The 25,397-nt window shown below is 48.6% G+C and overlaps 1 protein-coding gene and 1 pseudogene across 1 annotated transcript; both read left to right on the top strand.

Moving 5' to 3' along the window:
* Positions 1 to 6,313: 6,313 nt before the first annotated feature.
* On the top strand, positions 6,314 to 21,665 carry LOC144139008 (uncharacterized; annotated as a pseudogene).
* A 2,044-nt stretch (positions 21,666 to 23,709) lies between these two features.
* LOC144139007 (uncharacterized) lies at positions 23,710 to 24,869 on the top strand. The gene is made up of 3 exons (XM_077671509.1): positions 23,710 to 24,387; positions 24,457 to 24,543; positions 24,605 to 24,869. Exons 1-3 carry the CDS (start codon positions 24,200 to 24,202, stop codon positions 24,867 to 24,869), a joined length of 540 nt encoding a protein of 179 aa, XP_077527635.1. The 5' UTR covers positions 23,710 to 24,199.
* The last annotated feature ends 528 nt before the right edge of the window (positions 24,870 to 25,397 follow it).

The raw sequence follows: 25,397 nt of genomic DNA, 5'->3' as shown, positions 1-25,397 counted from the left end.
GAAGGGGCTTTCGACCACTTCATCGCTCTTCACCCAACGGAAAAGGCTGCGCCGGCATACCGGCGCAAGCGGATGAACTATTACATTGGGGAGCTCGTCCAAGACATGCGCAAGAAATAAATGTTTTCCCTGTGTTCAGATGCTTCTCTTCAGTTACTAATTTTAAATGCAAATATATACACCAAATAGTTACCAGCTGCATGAAAACAATAATTGATGCATGACAATTTACGAATGCCTATACTGATTGGAAATGGAAAAAGTGACTTGCACTATAGACAAGCAGAAGGGGTAGACCTGTGATAGAGGGTCCTAAACAGGTTCATACAAGTTCAGCTTTTGCGGGTCTGGTTGAATTGGGTCGGCCTGTACGGGGTCTGGTCTGAATTGGCCCCCGTAGGGCGCGTCTGAACAGGCCCCTGTAGGGCCCGTCTGAATGGCCCCCGTAGGACCCGTCTGAATGGCCCCCGTAGGACCCGTCAGAAAGGCCCCCGTAGGACCCGCCTGAACGGCCCCTGTAGGGCCCGTCTGACTGGGTGGACGGGATCCTGTTCCATAATCCCGTATAACAGGACCCGTTCACCAAAATTTTTCAGTAGGGAACGGCAATTGTTTGGGAAATGGTTGCAGACTCCTTTACTTAATGCCCTAAAACAGCAGCTATTTTCGATTGCCGTGGAAGGCAGCAACAATAGGGATACGCAGCTTTACCCCATTGTTGCGACATATTTCGCTAGAGAGGCCAGTAGAGTTGAAAGCCGCCTTCTTTGCCTCGGAATAATACAAGGGGAGGCGACGGTGTGAGGAGGCGCTGCTCACCAGACAGGGGTCAGCAGGTCGAAGCGAAGAAGACGAGGTGTGTGCGGAGGCCGAAGAAAGGCCCGGGAGAGAAAGAGGAAGAGGAAGCCGGATGATCATGGCACGAGGGCTGGAGGAACGACCTGCTGGACGAGAACGTCTGGGGAACCTCCGTTACGAGCCCCATCTTCCCCGCGGACATTGAGGCAGCACTGCCGAGACTGGCCACGGAGCACCCGGGCCGAATCGCTCATCAGTCGCAGGACCGGCATCGATAAGGGCACCGTGGCAGCGCCCCGAGCCTGGCGCACGGGACCCGACTTTGCGGCAGCCAGCGCCAGCATCAAGGAGACAGCGCCTGCAGCCATCACACCAATCAAGTGTACCGCCACAGCTCCTTGCCGCCAAGTACTGCCAGACGTGAGCGGGAACTCTTTTGAGTTAAGAACATTGTCTTGTCGGACATCTAGACTTTGATTAGATTAGCTCCTAGTTAATTTGTGCATTTTTCTAATTCTGTCCCGCGAATAGAGTCTGTCCTTGTCTGACGACACGTGTCTCGCTTCTTCTCCGTCAGTTAAACTTGACCTCCTCATCCACACAACAACCCGCATCACAGACGGGTCAGAAGATCGGAAATCTGGTTCTGGACGAGATGAAGTGTCGGAATTTGCCTCTTGAAAACCTATTGGCAAGGCCCTCAGACAATGCCAACCAAGCAAGATAGATCTCGCGAACACCCAGTGGAAGAATCTAACCCTAATGGGCTGGGCCAGCCAGACCGACCCCACTCCATTTAGGTCCGATGTCCTTGCATACCATGATACAGCTGGCTTGAACCCGTTTCACAAGCTCGCAGTTGATGTGCTCTCCTTGTCACACTCAAACACAGAGGAGGAAAGAGTTCTTAGCCAGCTAAGCGTGGTTAAAACAAAGCACAGAAATTCTCTCAGCACTGCCAGTACAAGCGCGGTCTTAAGCATCCGTCGCGGACTTCGCCTTCTTGGAAAGTGCTGCTACACTTATGACCTGCATGACACAGTGACAAGAAAGGTTGGTACAATGCAAGCGTACTCCTCAGCGTTGCTCCAGGAAGCAGTGCATGTGTGCAAAGCAATGGAGAGTCTGCAGACGAGGAAGCGTGGTGAGGTGGAACTGTTGCTCTATTTGTCGTATGGACTTTAGCAACTTGAGTGAATGCGTCCAACAAAATGATTTTAGGTTTGATTGTCCCCTAATATTGTGTTAATATATTACATAAAGCATTAGATAGCGACAGTGTATGCGGTAGGTTATTGCTGAAAGTAAATTAACGCAAATTGCGGCACCTTCATGAAGCGGACAAAGCATGGCGTGCATGTGAAAATTTTACACATACTACGCATTCCTCTGCTTCACGAAAAGTGAGAGGAAAACTTTTAATTTGCGGCAAGATTCCTGGGCTGGGCTCCCAGTTAGAAGACAAATGGAGAGACCGCGTAACCGCATCTCCTGGCAGCTCCGGCAGCTTCCTCGGCTTGCTGGACCGCCCAGAGTTGCTTGTCTAGGCCACAACTGAGCAGTGCAATCCGACGCTAGAAGGTATTTTCATATTCCGATCGTTGGCTTCATTCGTCACCACAGAATGTGATTTGAAATAATGTTAAAAAAAAGCCTCTTCACGTGTTTTATCTGGTCCAAAACTAAAAAACTTAGAAAAAAAAGTAATCATAATAAAAAAATGTAATCAAAAAGTAATCAAAGAAAGGTTGCTTCCAGATAGGGGGTGCAAGTTGCCGTATCAGCACCAAATAAACTAGGTAAAGTCTGCCTTAGTAGACAGAAGGAAACGAAACCCCAACTCCGCCAGTTCTGACAATTGCACTGTTAACCACAAGAACAAGTATATCCCGTGTAGTGTTGGTGGTGTTTATAAAATACCTTTGTCTTGTGGTCGGGTTTACGTTGGCCAAATGGGCCGGTGTGTAAATGTGCGCTTGAGAGAGTGCTTTAATTCTTTGAAAGGTACACCTACATCTCATTTGTCCGATCACTGCCATTCGTGTCCCACACGCTCCTGTCAGCCCCAATTTGAAAAAACGGTCTTACTGTTCTGTCATTCTAACCAGCTAAAGCCCGAAATAATAAAGGCGTTCAATATAAACAGGCTTGGTGACGAGTGCATTAGTCAGGCTTCCATTCCTTTACTTGATAAAGAAGTGGCTTAATTTGCTTGTTGTTGATACTATGTAGAAGCAAACTTGTTTCCTCTTCTTTATCTCTAGTAAACAACCCCTCAATAATGAAAGCCGTCAAGAACGAAATTCTCGCGGCAACGAAATATTTTCGTCCATAGACGAACGTCCATAGAAGCCCATGTATTTCATATCTCGGGGCAACGAAGTGTCTTTGAAAAGCGATCCCGCGTTAACGAAAGTTCGAGGCAGAGGCCTGCAATTTTTTTTTTCGCCACATGAACTATTTCGCAACTCAGAAGCGTTAAAACTGCTGCGGTACACTCATCTAACTGGTCGGGTACATTCCGTCAACGGTGCGCCGGGCGCGGCCATTGCTGTTTACATTCGGGCGGACGAATAATGATGATAGCAACAGCAATTTCTTCTGTCCGCTAAAAGCGGCCGGTTCTGAGTTTATTTGTTGGAAACTATGCAGCTACGTGTCTTTTCACAACCTGTTTGTGGGGGCCTCCTCCTCCTGTGACGCCGAAACGAGTCTTTTTCTTTCTTCCTCCGTCCGCCGCGTGCACGCCAAGAGCAACCGCGTCTTGCTTGCGCTACCCTGTGTGGTCTGCCGGGAAGATGCCGCCGCCCGTCAAAAAGCGCAAATTTCTGACCCTTCAGCAGAAGTCTGCAATAATCGCCGAAGCTGCGGAAGGCAGGAAAAAGTCTGACATCGCGGAAGAGTACGGCATCCCATGCAGCTCCCTTTCAATGATTTTGAAGTGTAAAGACAATATCACGGCGGCACTGCAGAATGGAGCGCGCGCACAGCACAGGACAGTAGCAACGCCGGTTTACGAAGACCTCGACAAAGCCCTGTTTCAGTGGTTCATGGATAAACGAGTGAACAAGCTGCCTTTGTCCGGAAGCCTACTCCAGCAGAAGGCGATCGACTTTGCGTGCATGTTGGGGCATGACAACTTCAAGGCGAGCACCGGCTGGCTAAGCCGATTTAAGGCACGGCACTCCATCATCGCGAAGGTGCTGTCTGGGGAGTCGGCGAGTGTCGACGCTGAAGCCGCATCATCCTGGATGCTGAAAAGTTGCGAAGAGATCCTGCAGGAATATGAGCCTTGCGACATTTATAATGCACATGAAACTGGGTTGTTGCCGTCAAAGACGCTCGACCTGAAGGGCCAAAAATGCCATGGTGGCAAACTCAGCAAAAAACGGGTCACCATCCTCTTGTGCTCCAGTATGGACGGCTCTGACAAGCGTCCGCTTCTTGTGATCGGCCGGAGCAAGAAGCCACGGTGTTTCAAAGGCAGCAAAAGGCTGCCGGTTGAGTACACCACGATCCAGAAAGCGTGGATGATGCGCAGGTTATTCAGCCGCTGGCTGGAAGCCTTCGACGCGGACATGCGGCGAAGTATATTAGTATTAGTATATAGTATAACAGTATATCCCCAACAAACCAAATCCTGTGGGCCTGAAAAACTGTTCTCTCAGGAAAGGACGGGTAGATTTATGATTTTGCAATTTACAAAGGCAAAGAGACATTTCCAGACTTTGGCCTTGGCATATCGGGCAACTCAGTCTTGAAGCTGGTTGAGAGAGTGCCTGCGTGCTCCACGCTTTACTGTGACCGTTGGTTTTCTTCGGTCGGTTTGATGGATGAGCTCATGAAGAAGGACATTTTTGGCACAGGCACTCTGATGAAAAACAGAATGCCAGAAGAGGCCCATTTCACAAATGACAAGGATTTGTTGAAGAAATCTCGGGGCACTTCGGAGCAGCGACTGCGACAAGACAGCACGCTTGCATGCACAAAATGGCTGGACAAAAAGCCCATTGTGATTCTGTCGGCTGCCTTTGGAGTGGGGCCTGAAGATAAGTGCAAAAGATGGTGCAAGAAAGACAAGAAGTTCCTGGATATCCCGTGCCCATCCGTCATCAGAAACTACAATGCAAATATGGGTGGTGTTGACTTAGCTGACAGAATGCTCACCCTATATGCTCAAAGGAGCCGCACAAACAGGTGGACACTGCGTACAATTCTTCACATGTCTGATCTTGCTTGCGTAAACAGCTGGCTTCAGTACAGAGCAGTCAAAGAAGGCAAAGGGCGTCCAAAGGAAAAGCATTCTGGACTACCTTGATTTCAAGCTTTCCGTGGCAGGAGCATTGATATGACAGAAGGTGATCGCAACTCGTCAAGATGACGAAGATGACGTACACATCCCGCCAAGGAAGAGGCCAAAAGCTCTGCCATCAGTAAATTCCTGCAAAACAGACGCACTTCATTTGCCAATGAAGGACGACCTGCCAAATGGAGCAAGGTGCCGGAATGCTGGCTGCAGCATGAAGACACGCCACAGATGTGCTCGGTGCGACGTGTACCTTTGCATAGAAGTTGGCAGAAACTGCTTCTATGAATTCCACTCGTGAGTTCTGTCACAAAGGAATTGCGCTGATAGCTCGACTCACTAGTGTGTTGGGTTAAGAACACCCCAAAAGTGCTATTGTTGTGCTTGAAATGTCTCACAAGAACACATAAAATCAATTTAATCTCTCTTTCTCTAAAGTTCATCTTCGAAACAGTTATTTGCGGCCCTTTCCAATTACGCAAAAATGTATACGTATTTCTAGCCATGCCTAAGGATAGACCCAGTGTCCCTGCAGGGGGACAAGCAATTACTTGTTAGGCTCTGCGCACATTCAAATTAATTTTGTGTGGGTTTTATGCAACACAAAAGTAAGTATAAGAACTTGGTCAAAGTTATTTCTTCGTGCCATTATTCTCGGGTCTGAGGAGGGTATACGTCATTTCAACAATGGAAATAGTGGCACGCTGGACATCTTGAGGCAGGCTGGTGTTGATCCTGGCTACTACACCTGTAGTGTGTGGGGTCTCGCCTAGATAGCGCCACGGCAACCATCATCATCAGTGTACAAACTAGCACACTCTAGGTGCGAAGCTCCCCACCGGATCGGGTTATGTTCCTGCTGGAAGCATCGTGGGTGTGTGTGTGTCTCAGGGCTGTGTTGTTCTGCCGGGACAGTCCTTCACGTACCCGCTCGGCCACCCTCAACAACACCACAGTAGTTTGCCAATTTTAATGAAAAGAGACCAACCTGGTATGAAAAAACAACCTGTCGGTGCGTAGTCCTCAGACATTTGTAAACAAAAGCATATGAACACATAAGAGGGGAGATCTATTAAGTAGGAACACTTTGACAAACTTCATTGAAACAAGCGGTGAGACAGGCTTCAGCAAGTTGGTGGAGGCAAGACTGCTGGCTGAAGCAAGAAACTTGGAGAAAAATCAACAAAAGGTCTGGTCGCTTGTCGCGGATGCGATGAGAACAAAGGAAAAGCTACAGCACCACAGGCATAGAGATTGCTGTGTTGGGCATGCGGATGCTCACCTAAAGCAAGGAGAACAAAAAAACGGCGACCTTGTTTTAGCGGATTCACTTTTGCGTTCCGTTATAAGCGGGTTGACAACACCATTCAGAACTCCTGTTGCTTACTATTACATAAAGTGACCAGCTGGACGCAGGCTTCACGAACTGATCATTTTTGTGATGAAGAAAGTAAAAGCATGAGGATTCAGGATTGTGTGACTAGTGGCTGACAATCACAAGGCGAATGAAACTGACATGAAGCTTCTTGGAAATGGCATACCGACCTACGGGACTGAACAACCCCGTGACCACGGCAGAATTCTTTTCACGAGTTTTCACCCGTGCGACGTGCTGAAAAATGTTTGGTCACAGTTTCTGGCGCATGGCATTGGCCCACAATCTGAAATTTCTTCTTCGCACCTGAAGGACCTGTACGAGCTGCAGAAAGGCTTGATCATTAAACCTGTCTGTTATTCCAGCCGCACGCACCGTCTTCCCCAACAACATTGAAAAAAAATGAATGCTGCAAGAGCGATTCAGGTTCTGTCCCCTTCAGAGCACCTCAAGGACCAAGCGAGACACACCTGCTCTGTACCACTTTCAACTACAGGTCCGACGATCACCTTCACGAGTAGTCTGTACAGCTGGTTTGTGCTCCACAACACGAGGAACACCATCCAACAATCCAGCAGGATTTCGCTGATGCTCGCCACTATGACGACATTGAAGATGCCCGGCAAGCCACTTTTCCAATGTGTTTGGACGAGCTGAAGAAAAGGTGCACCCATGCTAGTAACTTCACACCAAATAAACATATGGGGCTTTTGGGACGAGGTACCGTATTTTCCGGTGTATAAGATGCAGTTCTTTTCCTACATTTTCAGCAGTGCGTCTTATGGAACGATGCGTCTATATGTATTTATTTTTTTTTTAATTTTGGCAGGTGATAATCGAACTCGTGTTAATGCCTATAGACAATAATTTCCACTGTGCACCGGGCGTCGCCATTTTTTAACGACCGGTGCGCCATCTGTCGGGAATTTCTTGTTCGAAGGCGGTCGAGGCGGTCGAACGTAACAGCGCAGTGTTTTTTCTCATTTTTCTCGATAGATGTGCCTAATCCGATTGGTTTTTAACCGAGTTTACGCAAGTAATGTTCAGGATCACACTGGATCCAGCCTTCCCGGGTGCCTGTGATCCCGTACATCGTGCGGTCGAGCTGCAGTGTGTGTCCACTGTGTACCCGGGAGAGTTCCCGGGATACCGATGGCCGTTGTCATCGCCCTGGCCGACGCTGGCCTCACGGCTGTTTTTTGACATCTAGAACCGACGCACACTGCTGCTGCCACCAGCAGCTACCACGTAAAATCGACAAGGGGGCCATATTGCAGGTGAGACGTCCGTATTACAATCCCGCGATAGCACCCAGCCCGTCAGCATGATGCCACCAAAGACAAACCATCACCCTACCGCAAAAAAAGCACACGCAGATTTCAGAGGTAGCATGGTTCAATGCGGTGACTGTGACAGCTGGGTCTACTCCTCGGACACGTCATCCCCGACCCTCGAGGAAGCAGACGGAGCAGATTTCAAGTGCAAAATATGCACAACGCTGCACGCCGTACAGGCGAACATCACGCTCCACGAAAAGAAACTGAGGGGCGATCTCCAACTGGAAATTGACAGCCTAAAATCACAGTTGCGAGAAATGGAAGCTTACAACAAAGAGGAAGTAGAAAAACTCACGCAGGGCCTATGAACTGAGAGCGACCATTGCAAGGTGCTGGAATCGGAGGTGAAGGCACTCCGAAACACAGTTCAACTCACCGGGAAATCAACATACAACGTGCCAGAAACCCCAGTTCCCCCACGCAGTACGCACAGACGCCCACCCCAACTTCCTACTGCCTCGGCTCTGCTCCTGAAAGCCCCAAGACCGCAGAGCCGAATAACCAAATGCCAGAGCCGGGGAAACCAACAGGGCCGCTTAACACCAGAACTCTGTGGTCCAATGTGGCGGGAACAAAGCAGCGCAAAACAACAGCTAAGGACCCAGCTGAAGGGAGCCCCCCTCCTGAAGGTACTCGCAACACGACCTGCAGCAGACCCATGTCAGGAGGCGGGCACCAGCCGCAACAGCAGCACCAGGCCCATGCGTCGCAGGCCCATGCGACGCAGTCGCGACGCAGGCCCATGCGTCGGGACTGCGTGGCGAGCGGACGACACATGCAGTTGCTGCCTTTTAAGTTGGTGACAGCGTTGATTCGGGCGCGGAAACTACTTTAAAAATCGGTAAGAGGACTTTCCTGCCACCTTACTGCAACACGAAGTTTAACAGTGCAAGCAGGGGTCGGTCAAAGTGTGCAAATAGTTACTAATATCTGACGTAATACCATCTTAAACTCGCAAGCGCAGTGTGCTGTCTGGCATGTTACATGCGACACCGTCACTGGTACCATGGTCTCTGCCTTCTTGCGTGCGATATATGGTTACTGCTTACTGATAAGGAGATCTGCGGTAACTCGTTATTAAATCCGTGGCGCAGCTTAGTGTGCGCCGACATCGTACTGCGGCTCGATCGGGCCGCTTGTTTTGCTCTCGCTAATCTAGCCGCGCCTTTCTCGTGTTGAGCAATATGCGCTTCTCGTGTTGTTGGGCGGCTTGAAAAGAACTTGCAAGTGTCACGCAGAAGCATGAAATGCAAGCAGTATTTCATTATTGCGCTGGTTGGCGGGCATTGCCGAGTTACGTTCAAGGGCTGACAGAAAAGCTCCAGTAGCTGCGCTTACGCGACAAACAAGCTAGCCCCTCATAGAAGGTACTGCATGGAGCAAGCACACATGAGTTATCAGAGCGGCAAAAAAGTCGGCCTGGACGGCCGTGGTAAGGGCTTAAACGGAAAGTGGGAATGCGCGGCCGACGCTTGTCGAATGCATCCTACGTACGCTCACAAGTCAGTGGGTTGGCGCATTCAGCGAACGATCGCCCGGTGGTGCAAATTTGTAAGCGTGGCCTACTGCCGGCGGTGCACGAACTTGTCATTTAATACGCGCTGTGTAGGACGTGAGCCACGCAGTACCGCGCTTCCTTTAATAAAAAAAACGTGCTTAGGGCAAAGAAGTAATATGAAGAGATTCCGACCAGCAGTCTGTGTCTAAGTGCAGGGCGTCCGCAGCGCGATGGGACGGGCACCCGTTAATATGGCATTTCCGCTTTTGACTCACGATTAGTCTTTCAGTCACGCTGCCACTTACCGGTTTAGCTCGCGCATTAGAAATTTCATTTAGGGAAACATTGAGAAACAGGCTTAACTTCTTCGTGCGTTTTTTTGCTCTCGTTTTTTTAACTTCTAATTGTTCGATATCCCTGTTACACACCAGTTTTTCTACCAGTTATATTGCACGGCAGTAGTTTAATGAAGACAAGACTTTGATCAACGGTGCAACATATTTTTCTTACGAACAGGTCCTCGTGTGCTGCCTCACCCCCTGACCATTAAAGCTGCAGAGTGGAACGATGACTATGGCCCCCCATTCAAGAGCCCCACATCACATACTACTCATTGAAATCAAAGGCATGTGACCTAGAGGATGTTCAAGCCTTGAAGAGTCTGGAGTCGTACAATTATGTCATTAGTGGCAAAGTTGGACAGTTGCTGGTACATCAAGTTGCGAAGGATGTCGTTTTCTTAAAAGGAGGAGTTCGGCCTTCACAGGCGGACGAAAACACCGGTATGAAGCATGGGTGTGCATCACCGAAGACTGCCGCATGCTTTCTGCGTCCTGTTCGTGCAAGGTGGGACTGACCAGGGTGTGCAGCCATGTAGGTAAGAGTAAATTGATAACCAAGATGTTTTTTGCTAAATGCAGTGGTGCAACAGACTGCAAAAGTCAGCTTCCTTGTCGCATTGGTGTTTTCAGCATACTGTCTACTCTCTTGTACCGAGCATTAAATCCGATCAGCTGCTTGGTGCAGCACAAACATCTACGACCCCAGTGTTTCCCGCGTAGTGGAAAGTAGTTTACGTGCAATTGTGATAGTTTTCAGTAGAAAAAATTGGGCTTGCACAACTGTGCGAAAACTGTTCAAACAGCAGTGCACGTGCTCATTGCCGGCGTTGAAAACATTCCAATATTGTTATCTGTCGTACTGTGATGCCTTTGTCATTGACACATCTTTTCATGGCAATTTGTCTTCGTTGGTGATTTGCCCAGCAAGTCTCCTTACCAGTATATTTATGGAGAACTATTGTGCCTGCTGTGAGCATCATCTAATGTGTGGCACACAAAAACACCTAGGGTGCATCTTCATGTTATATGGAAATTTATTATAGCATAATTAATCTACACAAGAATATGCAGAGCTCGACATTCATCAGACCAAACATGTATTTAACTTTGTGTCGCTTTCTTACCCTGCTAGGTGCACTTTTGTGAAAAATCGAGTTTGCTCAGCGGAAGGGCCTCACCGGGGATTCCTGTACAGACCGGAATGCCCAGTGGAACAGAGGCACAAGACGCAATGTATTGCCAGCACAAGTTGGCAGCATGGATTTTCGAATGGAAAAGAAGATGCCTGACGTCACAGCTGCATCTGGCAAGGTTACAGTTATACCACGCACGACGAATTGCTCCACTTCTCAGCGTAAAAAGAAGCTCGTTGCAACAGACGGTGAGCGTCACCACACTAGCCCCTGTAACTGCAGCTACTCGGAGGGAAGATTTTCACACTTCCCACAAAAGCTCAGACCTCTCACGCAATGTGTGTGGGGAGTTTTATGAAAAGTGGGTGTGCATTAAGGGGTCTGCCCAAGCACAACTCGCACGCCTGACAATGCAACAAAAGGGGAAACTGTGGCAATGTAGCCGCAAGCTGAGGCTCACTGCATCGAACATTTCGGAAGTGGCACGGAGAAAGGACACCCCTCCATAGAAGTTTGTCCAGGCATGCTTGTTCGGCCATTTCAGGGGCAACAAGGCTACAAGCCACGGGGATAGGTTTGAGCCTGTTGAGCATCATTTGACTGGGGAGCGTTGTGGCACCGTAGTTAGTGAAACGCACCCTTTTCTTTCTGCAAGCCCACATGGGTTAATTGGGTCACACAGCATTATCGAGATCAAATGTCCCTACACTGATGATTGTAGACCAGCAGCTTTCCCCAAATGTAGAGCTCGGGAATGAGACTGCGCTCAAAGCTGCCACATGTGACAAGACTGTTCAGGTCAACAGCAGGTCAACATCTAGTCTGCTAGTGACAGGGAGAGCCAGATGGAAAAGAAAAGAAACAGACTTGACAAGCCGCATTCCAGGATTACAAAATACTGTGGACAAGTAAAGGTGGAGCTGGATGGCTGCAGACATGGCTACCGACATCTCCTACATCAAAGAAACAGCCACACAAAAACGGCCGGCAGCTTTGTTTCTGGTGGATCAGATAACCAATTCCAAAGAAAAGAGACCAACCTGGTCTGAAAAAACAACCTGTCAGTGCGTAGTCCTCAGACATTTGTAAACAAAAGCATATGAACACATGAGAGGGGAGATTTATTAAGTAGGAATACCTTGACGAGCTACATTGGAACAAGCAATGAGACAGGCTTCAGCAAGTTGGTGGAGGCAAGACTGATGGCTGAAGCAAGAAACTTGGAGAAAAATCAACAAAAGGTCTGGTCGCTTGTCACGGATGAAATGAAAATAAAGGATAAGCTACAGCAGCACAGGCAAAGAGATTGCTTTGTTGGGCATGCGGATGCTCACCTAAAGCAAGGAGAACAGAAAAACAGCGACCATAGCGGATTCTCTTTTGCGCTTTGTTATAAGCGGGCTGACAACACCATTCAGAACTCCTGTTGCTTACTACTTTACAAAGGGACTAGCTGGACGTCAGCTTCACGAACTGATCATTTTTGTGATGAAGAAAGTAAAAGCATGTGGATTCAGGATTGTGCGGCTGGTGGCTGACAATCACAAGGTGAATGAAACTGCCATGAAACTTCTTGGAAATGGCATACCGGCCTACGGGAATGAACATCCCCGTGACCACGACAGAATTCTTTTCACGAGTTTTGACCTGTGCCACGTGTTGAAAAATGTCCGGTCACAGTTTCTGGCGCATGGCGTTGACCCAAAATCTGAAATTTCTTCTTCGCTAAGGACCTGCACGAGCTGCAGAAAGGCTTGATCATTAAACCTGTCTGTTATTTGAGCGGCACGCACCGTCTTCCCCAACAACATTGAAAAAATTAATGCTGCAAGAGCGATTCAGGTGCTGTCCCCTTTAGAGCACCTCAAAAACCAAGCGAGACACACCTGCTCTGTGCCACTTTTTTCAACTACAGGTCCGACGATCACCTTCACGAGTAATCTGTACAGCTGGTTTGTGCTCCACACCACGAGGAACGCCATGCAACAATCCAGCAGGATTTCGCTGATGCCCGCCACTATGACGACATTGAAGATGCCCGGCAAGCCACTTTTCCAATGTGTTTGGATGAGCTGAAGAAAAGGTGCACCCATGCTAGTAACTTCACACGAAATGAACATATGAGGCTTTTGGGACGAGGTGCCGTATTTTCCGGTGTATAGGACGCAGTTCTTTTCCAACATTTTCAGCAGTGCGTCTTATAGAACGATGCGTCTATATGTATTTATTTCTTTTTCATTTTGGCAGGTGTTGATAGAACTCGTGTTAATGCCTATTGCGAATCATTTATTGAGCGCAAAAGTGTGTGGCTTTCTTAGTTTAGAATGCCGCGAGCTAGCGCAGCAGCGTTCCTCGTCCTTGCACCTGAGCTGGCCCGCTCATCAATCTTCAACGGCTCAGTGCAAACGACATGTGCAAAAGGCATAGCCAACCCTGCCAAAACTAGAGCTCCATACGAAAAACCAAATTAAAAATCAAGGAGACCGAAAAAATAACACGCCTCACTTTGCGAGTTCTCGTGTCACGGAGGTTGCGCAAGCTTCGAAAGGCGCAAGCAGTGAGTCGAAAAGGAGAAAGATGGCGACAGTTGTGCTGCTCCCGACCGGTTTGGCACTTATGTCTTTGTACGCTAGCATCGCGAGCTGCCAAGTATGATTCTGCGGCGACTCTTGACTGTTTATTCCTGATTTCTGTAACAACATATTTTTTCTGCTGTTTTTCTGATTTTGTATAACTTGCTCTACATGCATGCTCCATATCTGTTACTTGGATGCAAATAAATTGCTACATTCAGACACGTACACTTCCCAGATCTGTTCTGCCAAATTTTGTTGAAATATGAGTGGCGCACTTTCATTTTCTTGTCGACACCGAACACCTGGCTCTGCAAACAAAACCTGCATGTTTCCGTTTATAAGCTTCAATAATGTTTATTCACCACTGTTATGATCTACCGAGTATTATTACAGTAGTTATCGATGTCTATTCATGTATGCCTACCTGCTCTGGTCTCAAGAGACTGGCAGTATTTCAAAAAAAATGTTACGAAGCATTGTATGATGCTTCCCATCAATTCTGCTTCTTGGAAAAGTTTCTCTTTGTGCTGGAAAGGTATACAAACGTAGCACCTTACAGGTGTCATCTACTGAGCTATGTTGTCCTTGTATCCGTGAACTACTGCCAGGCATGCCCCACAAGCAACCAGTTGACTTTGGCAGGACTAGAAATGTAATCGTAGATTCCTTATGCCGCTAATATTAGCATCACCACCACCACCATCATCATCATCATATGGCACCAAGCAAGTATGTATGTATTCTTTGCTCTGAGCCTTTCCTTGGAAAACAAGTTCTTTCGCTGTTGTCAATGCAAAAACCATGCTCACACCAAGTTCATAGCCTCGCTGGATGAGGAGCTGCTTCAATTAAATCCTGAGAGCTGCCAGTTAGAGCGCAACAAGTGTGATTGTGCCACTTTGGTCGTCAGAAGTAGGCCTACTAACGACTTCGATGAGCGTTCTTTGGCAGCCCTGTCCCCTCCTCGTTCTTCAACTACGGACGCAACAACGCCCTAGCCGGTTGACTTTGAAGAGGAGCCGGTTTCCCTGCATAAGCTCCTGCACAGCGCAGTGGAGGGAATCTCTTCCCTCACGGACCAAGCAGCCTAGCTGCAGCAGGAGAACGAGAGTAGGCGAGGGGGAATGCAGCGGCCGTCGAGACACAGGTTGGAATTGTGACAGCACTTCAGCGTGAAATGTCGTCGCTGCGCAGTAAGCTGGTGGGGCTGTGTGGTTCCCCAGAGCCCGCAGCAAGCCTCACTCCGGCCCCCGCCTGGAAGGAGCTGCCATGACAGCCTTCATCGCCCACTCCCCAAGCCAACAATGCAGACGGTGAGCGCATTTTGTTGATATTAGAAGGGCGTCCAGCATTGGCAGAGCTGCATGAGCCAGGTACTGCCTTCGGCTCAACAGGAAAGACCCAGCGGCAAACATGCTTTGGTGTTGATGCAACAAGTGCGCCATCGGTGGTGACATCACGGCCTCCCAAAACTACTGCCGTGGAGAACGCCGTCACAGTCGTCTACCACTTGAGAGAGCCCACCACATCTATTGACAACAGGCACTCGTCGGACAACCAAGGAACGATCTCTGGCGTGCTTTGGACTGGCGACAAGTACAGCGTTGTCAGTCACCAATGAACGATGACCCAAGGCCCTATTGAAATGCCTTCAAGCTAGCTCCTGAACATCGTCTTCCCAGCTTTCACCACGTTTCCAGCGTGGCAATCGCACCGTTAGTGTGCAAACGACTGAAAACAAAGTATGAATTGTACGCCTTGTTTTACATTGCAGTTGACGACGAAACTTTTTGGAAGCTGTAAGACCCGGGCCAATGGCTGACAAACTGCCTCTTTAAGCCCGGGAATTCTGCATGATCATCATTTGCATGCATCTGAGATAGAACATGAACAGGCCACTTATGAACAGGTCACCAGTGTTCTTTATCAAAATGTTCGAGGTCCAACGACTAAAGCAAATGAGTTTTTTTGTAATGCATCTTCTACAATTTTTTGGATGTTCTAACAAAGACCTGGCTTTTATCCAGTATTTCGTCAAAAGATTATTTTCCATCTTACTACAACATGTTCTGCAGTGACCATAACCACAACTGGGCTTAACTGCATGGGAGGGGGAGCTTTGATGTTGCTCAGTAAAGACTTTTGTAATCTATGCTCTCGTGCTATTTTTCGGCAAGCAAAAATTTTTTCATTGTGCATCGTGCCAAAAATGGGCACACGTGAAGTGAACTGTGCGGCCAGACGCAAGGGTTGCAGCTTTTAAAGTCCGGTGCTCGGCTGTTCAGTGCAATTTGTGTGAAACAGCCAAAGCGGTGGCACAGCCTAGCGAAGCTTTGCCGGAAGCAACGACCCCGGCCTGTCCGCGATCAAGCATTCTTTCCCCTGCTCCTTCCGACAGTCGCCAGCCGCAGGGACCAACCGCGCCGTAGTCCCAACCGGCCTACCTTGGGGCCCCAAGTTGCTTCTCTCCACGCTCTCTTCTCCTACGTATTGGAGGGCATCTCTTTCCTGAGCGATCAAGTGGCCCGGCTCCATGAAGAAAACGAACAGGTCCGTCGAAACAGTATGCAGGGTTTTGCACGGAAGGCCAATGTTGTCTCCCTCCTTGAAGTTTGCTGCTTGCACAGTGAACTCACTCGACAGCCTGAGGTGCGGCCTGCCGCCGCATCTCAGTCTGCCTCTGTCCCCTCTACCTTGAAGCCATCAGTGACTGCTGCGAACGTGCAGGGCAACGACTCTCCTGCACTTGCCCCTCTTCCGGACATTGAGACTGAACAGCCAAAGGGACGCATAGCTTGCCTACAACCCTCTTATGGCACTTGTGACCCGGGACCTATCCCAGTGGTCTCTCCAAAATTACGTCAGCCTGATCACCAGCAACCGACACGCGACGTGTCTCGGCGGCCAACTGCTATGATTATTTCTAGGTCGTCACTACGAGCGAAGCCTTATCCTTCCACCTCACCAATTTGAACTCCCCTCCTGCGACCTGCAAGCAACTAAAAACAAGATTCACCAACTATGCGTCATTTCATGTCGTGTTCTCCGATGAGTGTTTCAAATGCTTGCAAGAACCTTCGTTGTGGCCGAAAGGGTACCTCTTCAAACGCTTTCTAGGTCCTCTCCATGACTCCATGCATTACGCATCTGAAATATTTAGGAATAATCCTCCCGGGTGCGCCTGAACATTCTGTACCAAAACGTTCGTGGCCTACAGACAAAAGGCTAGTCGGTTTTTTTTATTCTGTATCTCCCAATTTTCGCATTATTATTCGTACCGAAACCTGGCTTCAACCATATATTCCCTCCGGGGACTATTTTACCATGAAATTTTAAAGTTTACCGAAGTAACCGTGATTGCACAGAAGGTAAGTCTTGGTGGGGGTTTCCTTATAGCTCTGGGTCATTCTATAACTTCCTTGAGACGCAATCATTTTGGAACTGTGGGTGAACCTGTGTGGCCAGAATTATGCTGCCCAGGAAAGTGGAATATATTGCTATCTACATTTGATTTTCTTCCAAATCTTTTTCCCGTGAGTTTGAGTCTGGTATTGCTGCCATTTAAATGTCATTACCTCAAATCCCTGGCATGACTTTTGACTTTTAAGTGCGAATGCACTTTATAAGCGACCCCAAACCATCCAGCGCCGGCGGCGGCGGCGTCGGCGTCCGCAGTGCTCCTCTATATTTAAAAAAGAAACAGCATCCGGCGCCAGGTTTCGATCCGAGGACTTTGCGGCCGCAGCGCGACGCGCTACCGACTAAGCCACTGACGCCACGCTGATATCAGTGTGAGTAACGCGCCTTATATCTTTAACGCATTCAAACTACATCGTCAGCGGCGTGCGTTGGCGACTCAGCGGCGTTATAGCGGCTTGATAACTGCGTTATAGCGGCTTGATGGTGCAGGGCTACGCGCCCACATCCAGCCACGACGACCAAGTAGTGGAACGCTTCTATGAAGATGTGGAAGCGGCAATGGCTAAAGTAAAAACGCAGTATACTGTAGTTATGGGGGACTTCAATGCTAAAGTAGGCAAGAATCAGGCTGGAGACAAGGCAGTTGGGAACTATGGTCTGGGCTGTAGAAATAGCAGGGGGGACCTACTAGTTGAGTTTGCAGAACGGAATAACCTACGCATAATGAATACCTTCTTCTGTAAACGGGAGAGTCGGAAGTGGACCTGGAGGAGCCCGAATGGGGAGCACAAAAATGAAATAGACTTCATATTATGCGATAACCCTGGCGTCGTGCAGGATGTGGAAGTGCTCGGAAGGGTAACGTGTAGTGACCACCGTATGGTAAGATCTCGAATTAGGCTAGAGTTGAGGAGGGACCGCAACAAGCTAGTACGAAAGAAGCCGATAAATGAGCAAACAGTAAGACGTAAAGTAGAAGAATTCAGGATCGCGCTGCAGAACCGATATTCCGCCCTTAACGAGGAAGCCGAGCTTAGGACACAGGAAGCCAGCGACAACCTTACACGCATTCTCACGGAGTGTGCAGTAGAAGTCGGGGGCACTATGGCTAGACAGGATACTGGTAAACTTTCACAGGAGACGAAAGATCTAATCAGGAAACGGCAAACCATAAGAATCTCTACCGCAGCTGACAGAATAGAACTAGCAGAGCTCTCAAAGTTAATCAATAAGCGCAAGATAGCTGACATACGGAAGTATAATATGGAGAGTATCGAATACGCTGTAAAGAACGGAGGTAGCCTGAAAGCAGTAAAGAGACGTCTTGGCGTGGAGAAAAATCAGATGTATGCACTTAAGGATAAGCAAGGCAATGTCATCACAAATAGGGATAAAATAGTTACAGTGGCCGAGGAGTTCTACAGGGATCTGTACAGTAGCCGGGACATACAGGATAATGCCGAACGAGACAGTAGTTCAGAGGAGATAGACATCCTACCAGTAACGACTGAAGAAGTAAGGAAGCCTTTGAAAGAAATGAAAGGGGGCAAAGCACCTGGTGAGGATCAGATAACAGCAGACCTCTTGAAGGATGGCGGAGAAATTGTACTTGAAAAACTGGCAAACCTGTATACGCAATGCCTAATGACCGCAATGGTACCGGAATCTTGGAAGAACGCGAACATCATCCTAATCCATAAGAAAGGCGACATGAAGGACTTGAAAAATTACAGGCCGATCAGCTTACTGTCAGTCGTCTACAAGGTATTTACCAAGGTAATCGCTAACCGAATCTCTGCAACCTTAGATTTCAGTCAACCAAAAGAACAAGCAGGGTTCCGTAAAGGTTATTCAACAATGGACCATATTCACACGATCAATCAGGTGATAGAGAAGTGCGCTGAGTATACTCAACCCCTATATATAGCCTTCATAGATTATGAGAAAGCATTTGACTCGGTCGAAACCCTAGCAGTCATTCAGGCATTACGGAACCAGGGGGTAGATGAGCATTATGTAAGAATACTAGAGGATATCTATAATGGGTCTACAGCTACCATCATCCTCCATAGGGAGAGCAGTAAAATACCGATAAGGAAGGGTGTCAGACAAGGAGACACAATCTCTCCAATGTTATTCACAGCATGCTTACAAGAAGTATTCAGAACGTTGGATTGGGAACAGGTGGGAGTAAGGGTTAATAGAGAATACCTCAGTAACCTCAGATTTGCTGATGACGTTGCCTTGCTAAGTAACTCGGGGGACGAATTGCAAAGTATGCTTTCCGCACTGGGCGAACAGAGTAGAACCGTGGGCCTGAAAATTAATATGCAGAAAACTAAAGTAATAATCAATAACCTCGGGACAGCACAGCAGTTTGAGATAGATGGCGAGGCAGTGGAAGTGGTAAGCGAATATATATACTTAGGCCAAGTTGTGACCCCAGATCCCAACCATGAGGCAGAGATAATTAGAAGGATCAGAATGGGGTGGGGTGCATATGGCAGACATTCTCAGATAATGAATAGCAGCCTACCATTGTCGTTGAAGAAGAAAGTGTATGACAGCTGCATCTTACCGGTACTCACCTACGGGGCAGAAACTTGGAGGCTCACTAAGAGGGTTCAACTTAAATTGAGAACGACTCAGCGGGCAATGGAGCGGAAGATGATAGGTGTAACATTAAGGGACAAGAAGAGAGCGGAGTGGGTCAGGGAGCAAACTGGTGTTAAAGACATATTAGTAGAAATTAAGAAGAAGAAATGGACGGGGGCAGGGCATGTAATGCGAAGGCAAGATAACCGCTGGTCATTAAGGGTAACAGGGTGGATCCCTAGAGAAGGCAAGCGCTGCAGGGGGCGGCAGAAAGTTAGATGGGCAGATGAGATCAAGAAGTTTGCGGGGATAAATTGGTCACAGTTGGCACAGGACCGAGGTAATTGGAGAATAATGGGAGAGGCCTTTGCCCTGCAGTGGGCGTAGACAGGCTGGTGATGATGATGATGATGATGATAACTGCGTGGTGTACACGTGATACTACAAACCCGATGGAAGAGATGGAAGAGAAGGCGGCGAGGCGGTGGGCTGCGGGGGCCGAGCGCAAGCGCCGCAAGCGGGCCGACAACCGTGCATTCGCATTTTCACATTCTCCCCCTCGGGGAAATGCGGGGGAATTTTTTTTTACGACATCGGTCTCGCGTGTTTGATGAGACGGCTGAAGCAATTTTGCGAAGTTTCAGCAATGCTGTTGCTGAGGCCCTTGCAGGACGAAATGGAGAATGAGGACGACGCCAAGTATAGCATCTGCCATCAAACTGGGGCTCGACTATCTCCAGGAAAGCTTCACTAAAAGAGCACTAGCCACTTCCCACAGCCGGAAGACACTGCCAGTGCTACCCGTTAGAGACTACAGGGTTGTGACATGAAAACAAAGTCCTTTCGCACCAAATGTATTTTTTTTTCTCCGTCACAAAGGACAGAAGGTGTTTCGAAATTGCCCACAGGAAGTGAACACGAGAGCGAAATTTTTGTTGAGCCTGCGAATGGTCTTTTTATGTCCCTTACCCACTACTTTACCTTTCGGGTTAATAAACATCTTTACACATGAGTTTCAGCGTAATATCTCCCGTACGTCATTACATACTTGCAGGGAAAAAAGACCCGGTAGCATCCCAGTGTACAATATATTAGACATCTCGCTGAGCTGAAACTATAAGGGCCATTGAAAGAACACTTAACACTTTTTACTTTCATAATTCCACTTACTTATTCTGAAAGTCCCGAAAAAATGTGCGCACCGAACAGGAGGATATTACAGATCTCGGTGCAAAGAGCTCCACAAGTGGGATTGGTCCGGGATCACTGCTGTTAAAAATGATGCGACCCAGAGCTCCAAATGCTTCTGGCAGTACATTCATTCCCACTCCAGCATGATGAGTCGAGAAAACATCAGCCTTCTCGATTATAGAGGAAACGATATTGCTTCTGTAGCTGATGCATTTGCTGAGCAATTTCGTTCACTATTTGAATCCAACCCCCTTTCCTGCGCCCCTTATCACCCTTATTCTGATCACTCTTATGTGCAAAGAGGACGTTCTCAGGGCACTAAAAAGCTAAAACCATCTCTTTCCTCTGATCCAGATGGGATTCCCCCCGCTCTACTAAAAGCTTACGAGGTCATAAAAGCTCGAATCTACCCTTCCACGCCTTTGGAAAGTTGCGCGTATTGTTCCTGTGTACAAGTCTGGTCTGAAAACAAATGTTGGAAAACTACAGGTCAATTTCTATACTCTGCTCGGCAAGAAAAATGTTCGAGTCAATTTTACACGAAACCTTGTAGAGTATAGTGTCAAAAACACACGGCTTCCTGAACACAGTTTTGTGTTCCTGAACACAGCTTTGTGTTCCTGAACACTAGCTGCAGCACAACACTGCAGCTAGTGCTCCATGTGGGTACAACAGATATCCTTCAAAAGGAGGATATGACAAAGCTAGCTGAACTACTCCACCGAAAACTTGCGTCATGGAGCGAGAACGCACCTCAGCACTCGTACTACTGTGCTGTCCCCGAAATCAACACACGGGGAGCAGAGATCGAGAGGGAGTGCTGCAAGTGGAACGCCAAAGTGGCTTCCATGTGCAACACCTTTCATCAACACAGGGGAACATGGATGACATCCACTACGACCATCGCTTGGCAGACGACGTTGGGTCCCAACTAGCCCAAAAAGTAGCGTTTTTTTAGGGACAAACATCCGTCCCACCGAAAAAAAACAAGGGACATCAAAAGAAGACCCCCCTGCCTCATCCCAAAGTCATGCAGCAGTCCATCCACGTAATGACTGCGTTTTGACAGTTGACGAAGAGCAGTCAATGGCAGTAGGCCCAATCATGCCTCATCCTGCTGATGTCAAGGACAATGCCGGCATACGCTACCTCAAATCAACACCAACTTGCAGCCAAATGAAAAAACACAAGAAAAAGGCACCAACACACCAGGCACAAACACGAAAAAGGTAAACTAAACCTAACTATATGCCTTCTTAACATTCCGTCTATGCGGCCAAAGGGCTGCCTATTCAAGTCGTTCCACGGCAAGTTTCACCCTGGCATGGTGCACAGCTCTGAAATAGATTAACATGACAAGAAAGAATGATAGTCTTGACATCCTACCCGCCGCGGTGGCTCAGTGGCTAAGGCGTTGCGCTGCTGAGCACGAGGTCGCGGGTTCGATTCCCGGCCGCGGCGGCCGCTTTTCTGATGGAGGCGAAAAGCAAAAACGTCCGTGTGTACGAGATTTCGGCGCACGTTAAAGATCCCCAGATGGTCAAAATTAATCCGGAGCCCTCCACTACGGCGCGCCTCATCGCCTGCGTTGCGTCGGCGCGTTAAACCCCACAATCAATCAATCTAGTCTTGACATCCACTATCAAAACACTTGAGGTCTAGATACTAAGTCCTCTAATTTTTTAGGAATGTTGTGTGCTCTAAATTCTGCTATTGTTATCAGTGAAAGTCGTCTTCCAACTATTTTCCTCCTAGCTACAAAATTTTTAGAAGCAACAGAAAGTTAACTGGACATAAGCAAAAGGGTGGTGGCGTCCTCACTGCCTTTTGATTGCTCAGTACAATGCGTGCAGTGTGCTGACCTCGAGACACAAGAGGAATCAGTCTGGCTTGAGGTAGGCCTCACGAGCAGCAAGAAGCTGCTCATCGGTGCATCTACCGCATATGCTCGTGTAAGGGCCGCCCTCGTGTACAAGCCGCACCCCTACTTTGGAGGGGGAAATTTCGGAAAGAAACTTCAAAAAGTCCTGCCAGAAAGGTGTAGTTAGTTCAACTGCAGCTAGGTGGCGCTGCCAGTATTTCCACTTCTGCCCTACAGCACTCCAACTCGCGAGGGGGGGTGCGGCGCAAAGGCTGGTGGAGCGGGGAGGCGAGGGCGACTCTGAACAGGCGTCGGGCAGCCAATCGCCAGCACCGGGCCGCGGTGACAGAGCTGCACTCCCCACAAACCAGTGCCAAATGCTGTGGGAACAAAACTTGGCCTGCAAGCGGACCATGTCGCAGGTCGTACAACGCAAAATCGCAGCTGACGACCACGCCCAGCTGTGATCCTTAACTGCTGGGCGACAAAAGCCAGAATTTTCGGGCGTATGTGTCAACACTATCTGTCAAGGCATATGTACACCGAACACGTAGCCGTTGAGACCATCCAAGGTGACCTGGGATGGTTGTCTTTCGAGGCTCGAGAGGCAAGCAGCAGGCTGGCCTTCGAGGCTCGACTTCGACACGTGGACGACCAGCGGTGGGCTCGACGTGTCTTCCGGTTCGTCGGCAGCGGAAGACCTCCGTACGCTGGTTGTTCCGGCGTATGTGTCAACACTATCTGTCAAGGCATATGTACACCGAACACGTAGCCGTTGAGACCATCCAAGGTGACCTGGGATGGTTGTCTTTCGAGGCTCGAGAGGCAAGCAGCAGGCTGGCCTTCGAGGCTCGACTTCGACACGTGGACGACCAGCGGTGGGCTCGACGTGTCTTCCGGTTCGTCGGCAGCGGAAGACCTCCGTACGCTGGTTGTTCCAGTGAATGGAACGCAGACGCCAATTACACCGATCATCGGCGAAGGTGGAAATAGAGTGCCGCTGGGAGATGGTTTCGCCTACAGGATGCCTGGTATGTTAACTTTTGGACGCACGTGGTCAGTACCATCGTTTTCAACCTCCGAAATTCCTGTTACTGCACTTGTACGACGTCGTTAAGTTGCAGAAGTTCGATTGTTCGTTGTTATTCCAGTACTGATAGTGCACGGTGTGAATTTCGTTCCCACGTGCTGTTCACATGTGAATATGAAATTTTTACGCGCTGTTCCTCGGAAAACGAAGTCCGCGGAACAGCAACTGGCACCGTGAAAGAACACCGTGAAAGAAAAACGAGCAACGAAGGCTGCGGTAGCAAATAATTACAATAATAACAACACGCGTGTCCATTTATGGTTCTCACGTTTGCCAGGGCTACGGCCATATCCCAACTCAATGCGTTATTTTCTGCTGCAGATGGTACGGTGATATCCGTGGTTTTTCGAGAGGCACAAAGCGCCCCAGACGCTTCACCCGTCATCATGCCCGATGCTGCACCTGCGGGCGAACTGCCTCGAGGTCTCGGCGCTGCACAGGTGGATCGGCGTCCCGGATCACCCGAGGCTGATCTTTGGAACGGCCGGAGGACCCGGTTCATCATTGCCAAATATAAAGAATTCAACCCTTTGGTCAGGACCAAGGGCGGATTTCGGCAAGTTTTATTTACCTGGTCAGTGAATTGCTAAATTGTTACGAAATAAATTTGATCCTTCTTTGCTTAGGCGTTTGTTAGCATATATTGCTTTTAATGTGCTGGAATTGTCCACGTAATCCATGACGTTTCCCTACAGGACAAAAAAGGCCATGTGGCAGAAAATGGCTGAGCTCATTTCGGCCGAGTTCTCCACTGAAATAACCACTCTGCAGGTGCAGAACAAGTGGAAGAGTCTAGAGAGGTCATATAAGAAAGCGAAAGCAAACAATGGATCAAGTGGTGCTGCACGAGTTTGCGAGTATGAAGAGTAAGTGCTGTTGCTGACCACTGCATGCACTGACAGGTGCTCTTGAACTAATTCTTTTTTTCTTCTTAGTGAACTCAGCGACGTGCTCGAGAAAGAACACCATATAAGGCCCACAGTTGTCTTGAGGCCTGGTGCAACCATTGAAAAAACCAGCAGGTGTGACTGCCTCCCTTTGATTTCAGCTCATTATTCCTCCTCATACTGCTTTTGTTTTTAGCCAACCTCAAGAAGACTCAGATGACGAGAACAGCAGCTGCTGTGAGGAGCTACCGGCGCGCCCCGCATCAGCTGCAGCACTTGGAGAAGGCAGGAACACCCCACAAAAGAAAAGAAAACGGAGCAACGGCTCCACTGTGGAAGCAATGCTTCTCGAATTCAGAGAGGCGAAGAAGGAGCGGGCAGACCGCTTTGAAAAAAAATTGTCACTATTGGACCGCCTGGTCACCGCCGTTGAAGAAGTGGCTGCTGGCTACGACCAATAAAAGTGCTGAAAAAACTGAAACTTGGGTATGTGAGTTATGACTACACCAAGGCGACAAATTGAGTAGCCAGGGTCCCAATTCGGGTCCCCACATCTTAATCCTTTTATCTCACAATCAAATGACATGCAATCTTCACTGCAGCATTTGAGATGCAATGGGAAGCAAGTAACGTTCTTAATGGCACAAATGAAATTACAAAATGTAGATACAAATGTACTGTGCTTCAGCACTGCGCTTCAGCAATTTTTTTTCGCAGGCACTCACTGTACCCTGCCACACTGCGGTCAACAACTACGCCACTTTCTTCGCTGTTGCCTACTTCTTCCAGGTCTGGTAGATCCTGCAGCTCATCGAACAAGTCTCGCTCGTCCTTGCACAGGTTATGCAGGACACACGCACCCATGATTATCAAGCAGCACTGCTTGATGCTGGCTGCATCTACAAAGTACAGCCTCCGGAAGCGCTGCTTCAGAAGTCCAAATGCAACCTCAATGGCAACTCTTTGCTGGGAGTGGCACTTGTTGTACT

This window comes from Haemaphysalis longicornis, unplaced genomic scaffold (genome assembly GCF_048455015.1).
Source record: "Haemaphysalis longicornis isolate Haplotype H1 unplaced genomic scaffold, Haemaphysalis longicornis Haplotype H1 scaffold_5, whole genome shotgun sequence".
Taxonomy (NCBI): domain Eukaryota; kingdom Metazoa; phylum Arthropoda; class Arachnida; order Ixodida; family Ixodidae; genus Haemaphysalis; species Haemaphysalis longicornis.
Note: the sequence above shows the minus strand (reverse complement) of the source record. Positions and strands in the feature narration are given on the sequence as shown.

What these genes read in the sequence shown, in the direction of transcription:
- LOC144139007 (XM_077671509.1), top strand. Translation starts at nt 24,200, where the DNA reads ATGACGTTTCCCTACAGGACAAAAAAGGCCATGTGGCAGAAAATGGCT. An exon ending in CGAGTTTGCGAGTATGAAGA is followed by an intron (nt 24,388 to 24,456) that starts GTAAGTGCTGTT and finishes TTTTCTTCTTAG; the next exon opens with TGAACTCAGCGACGTGCTCG. An exon ending in ACCATTGAAAAAACCAGCAG is followed by an intron (nt 24,544 to 24,604) that starts GTGTGACTGCCT and finishes TTTTGTTTTTAG; the next exon opens with CCAACCTCAAGAAGACTCAG.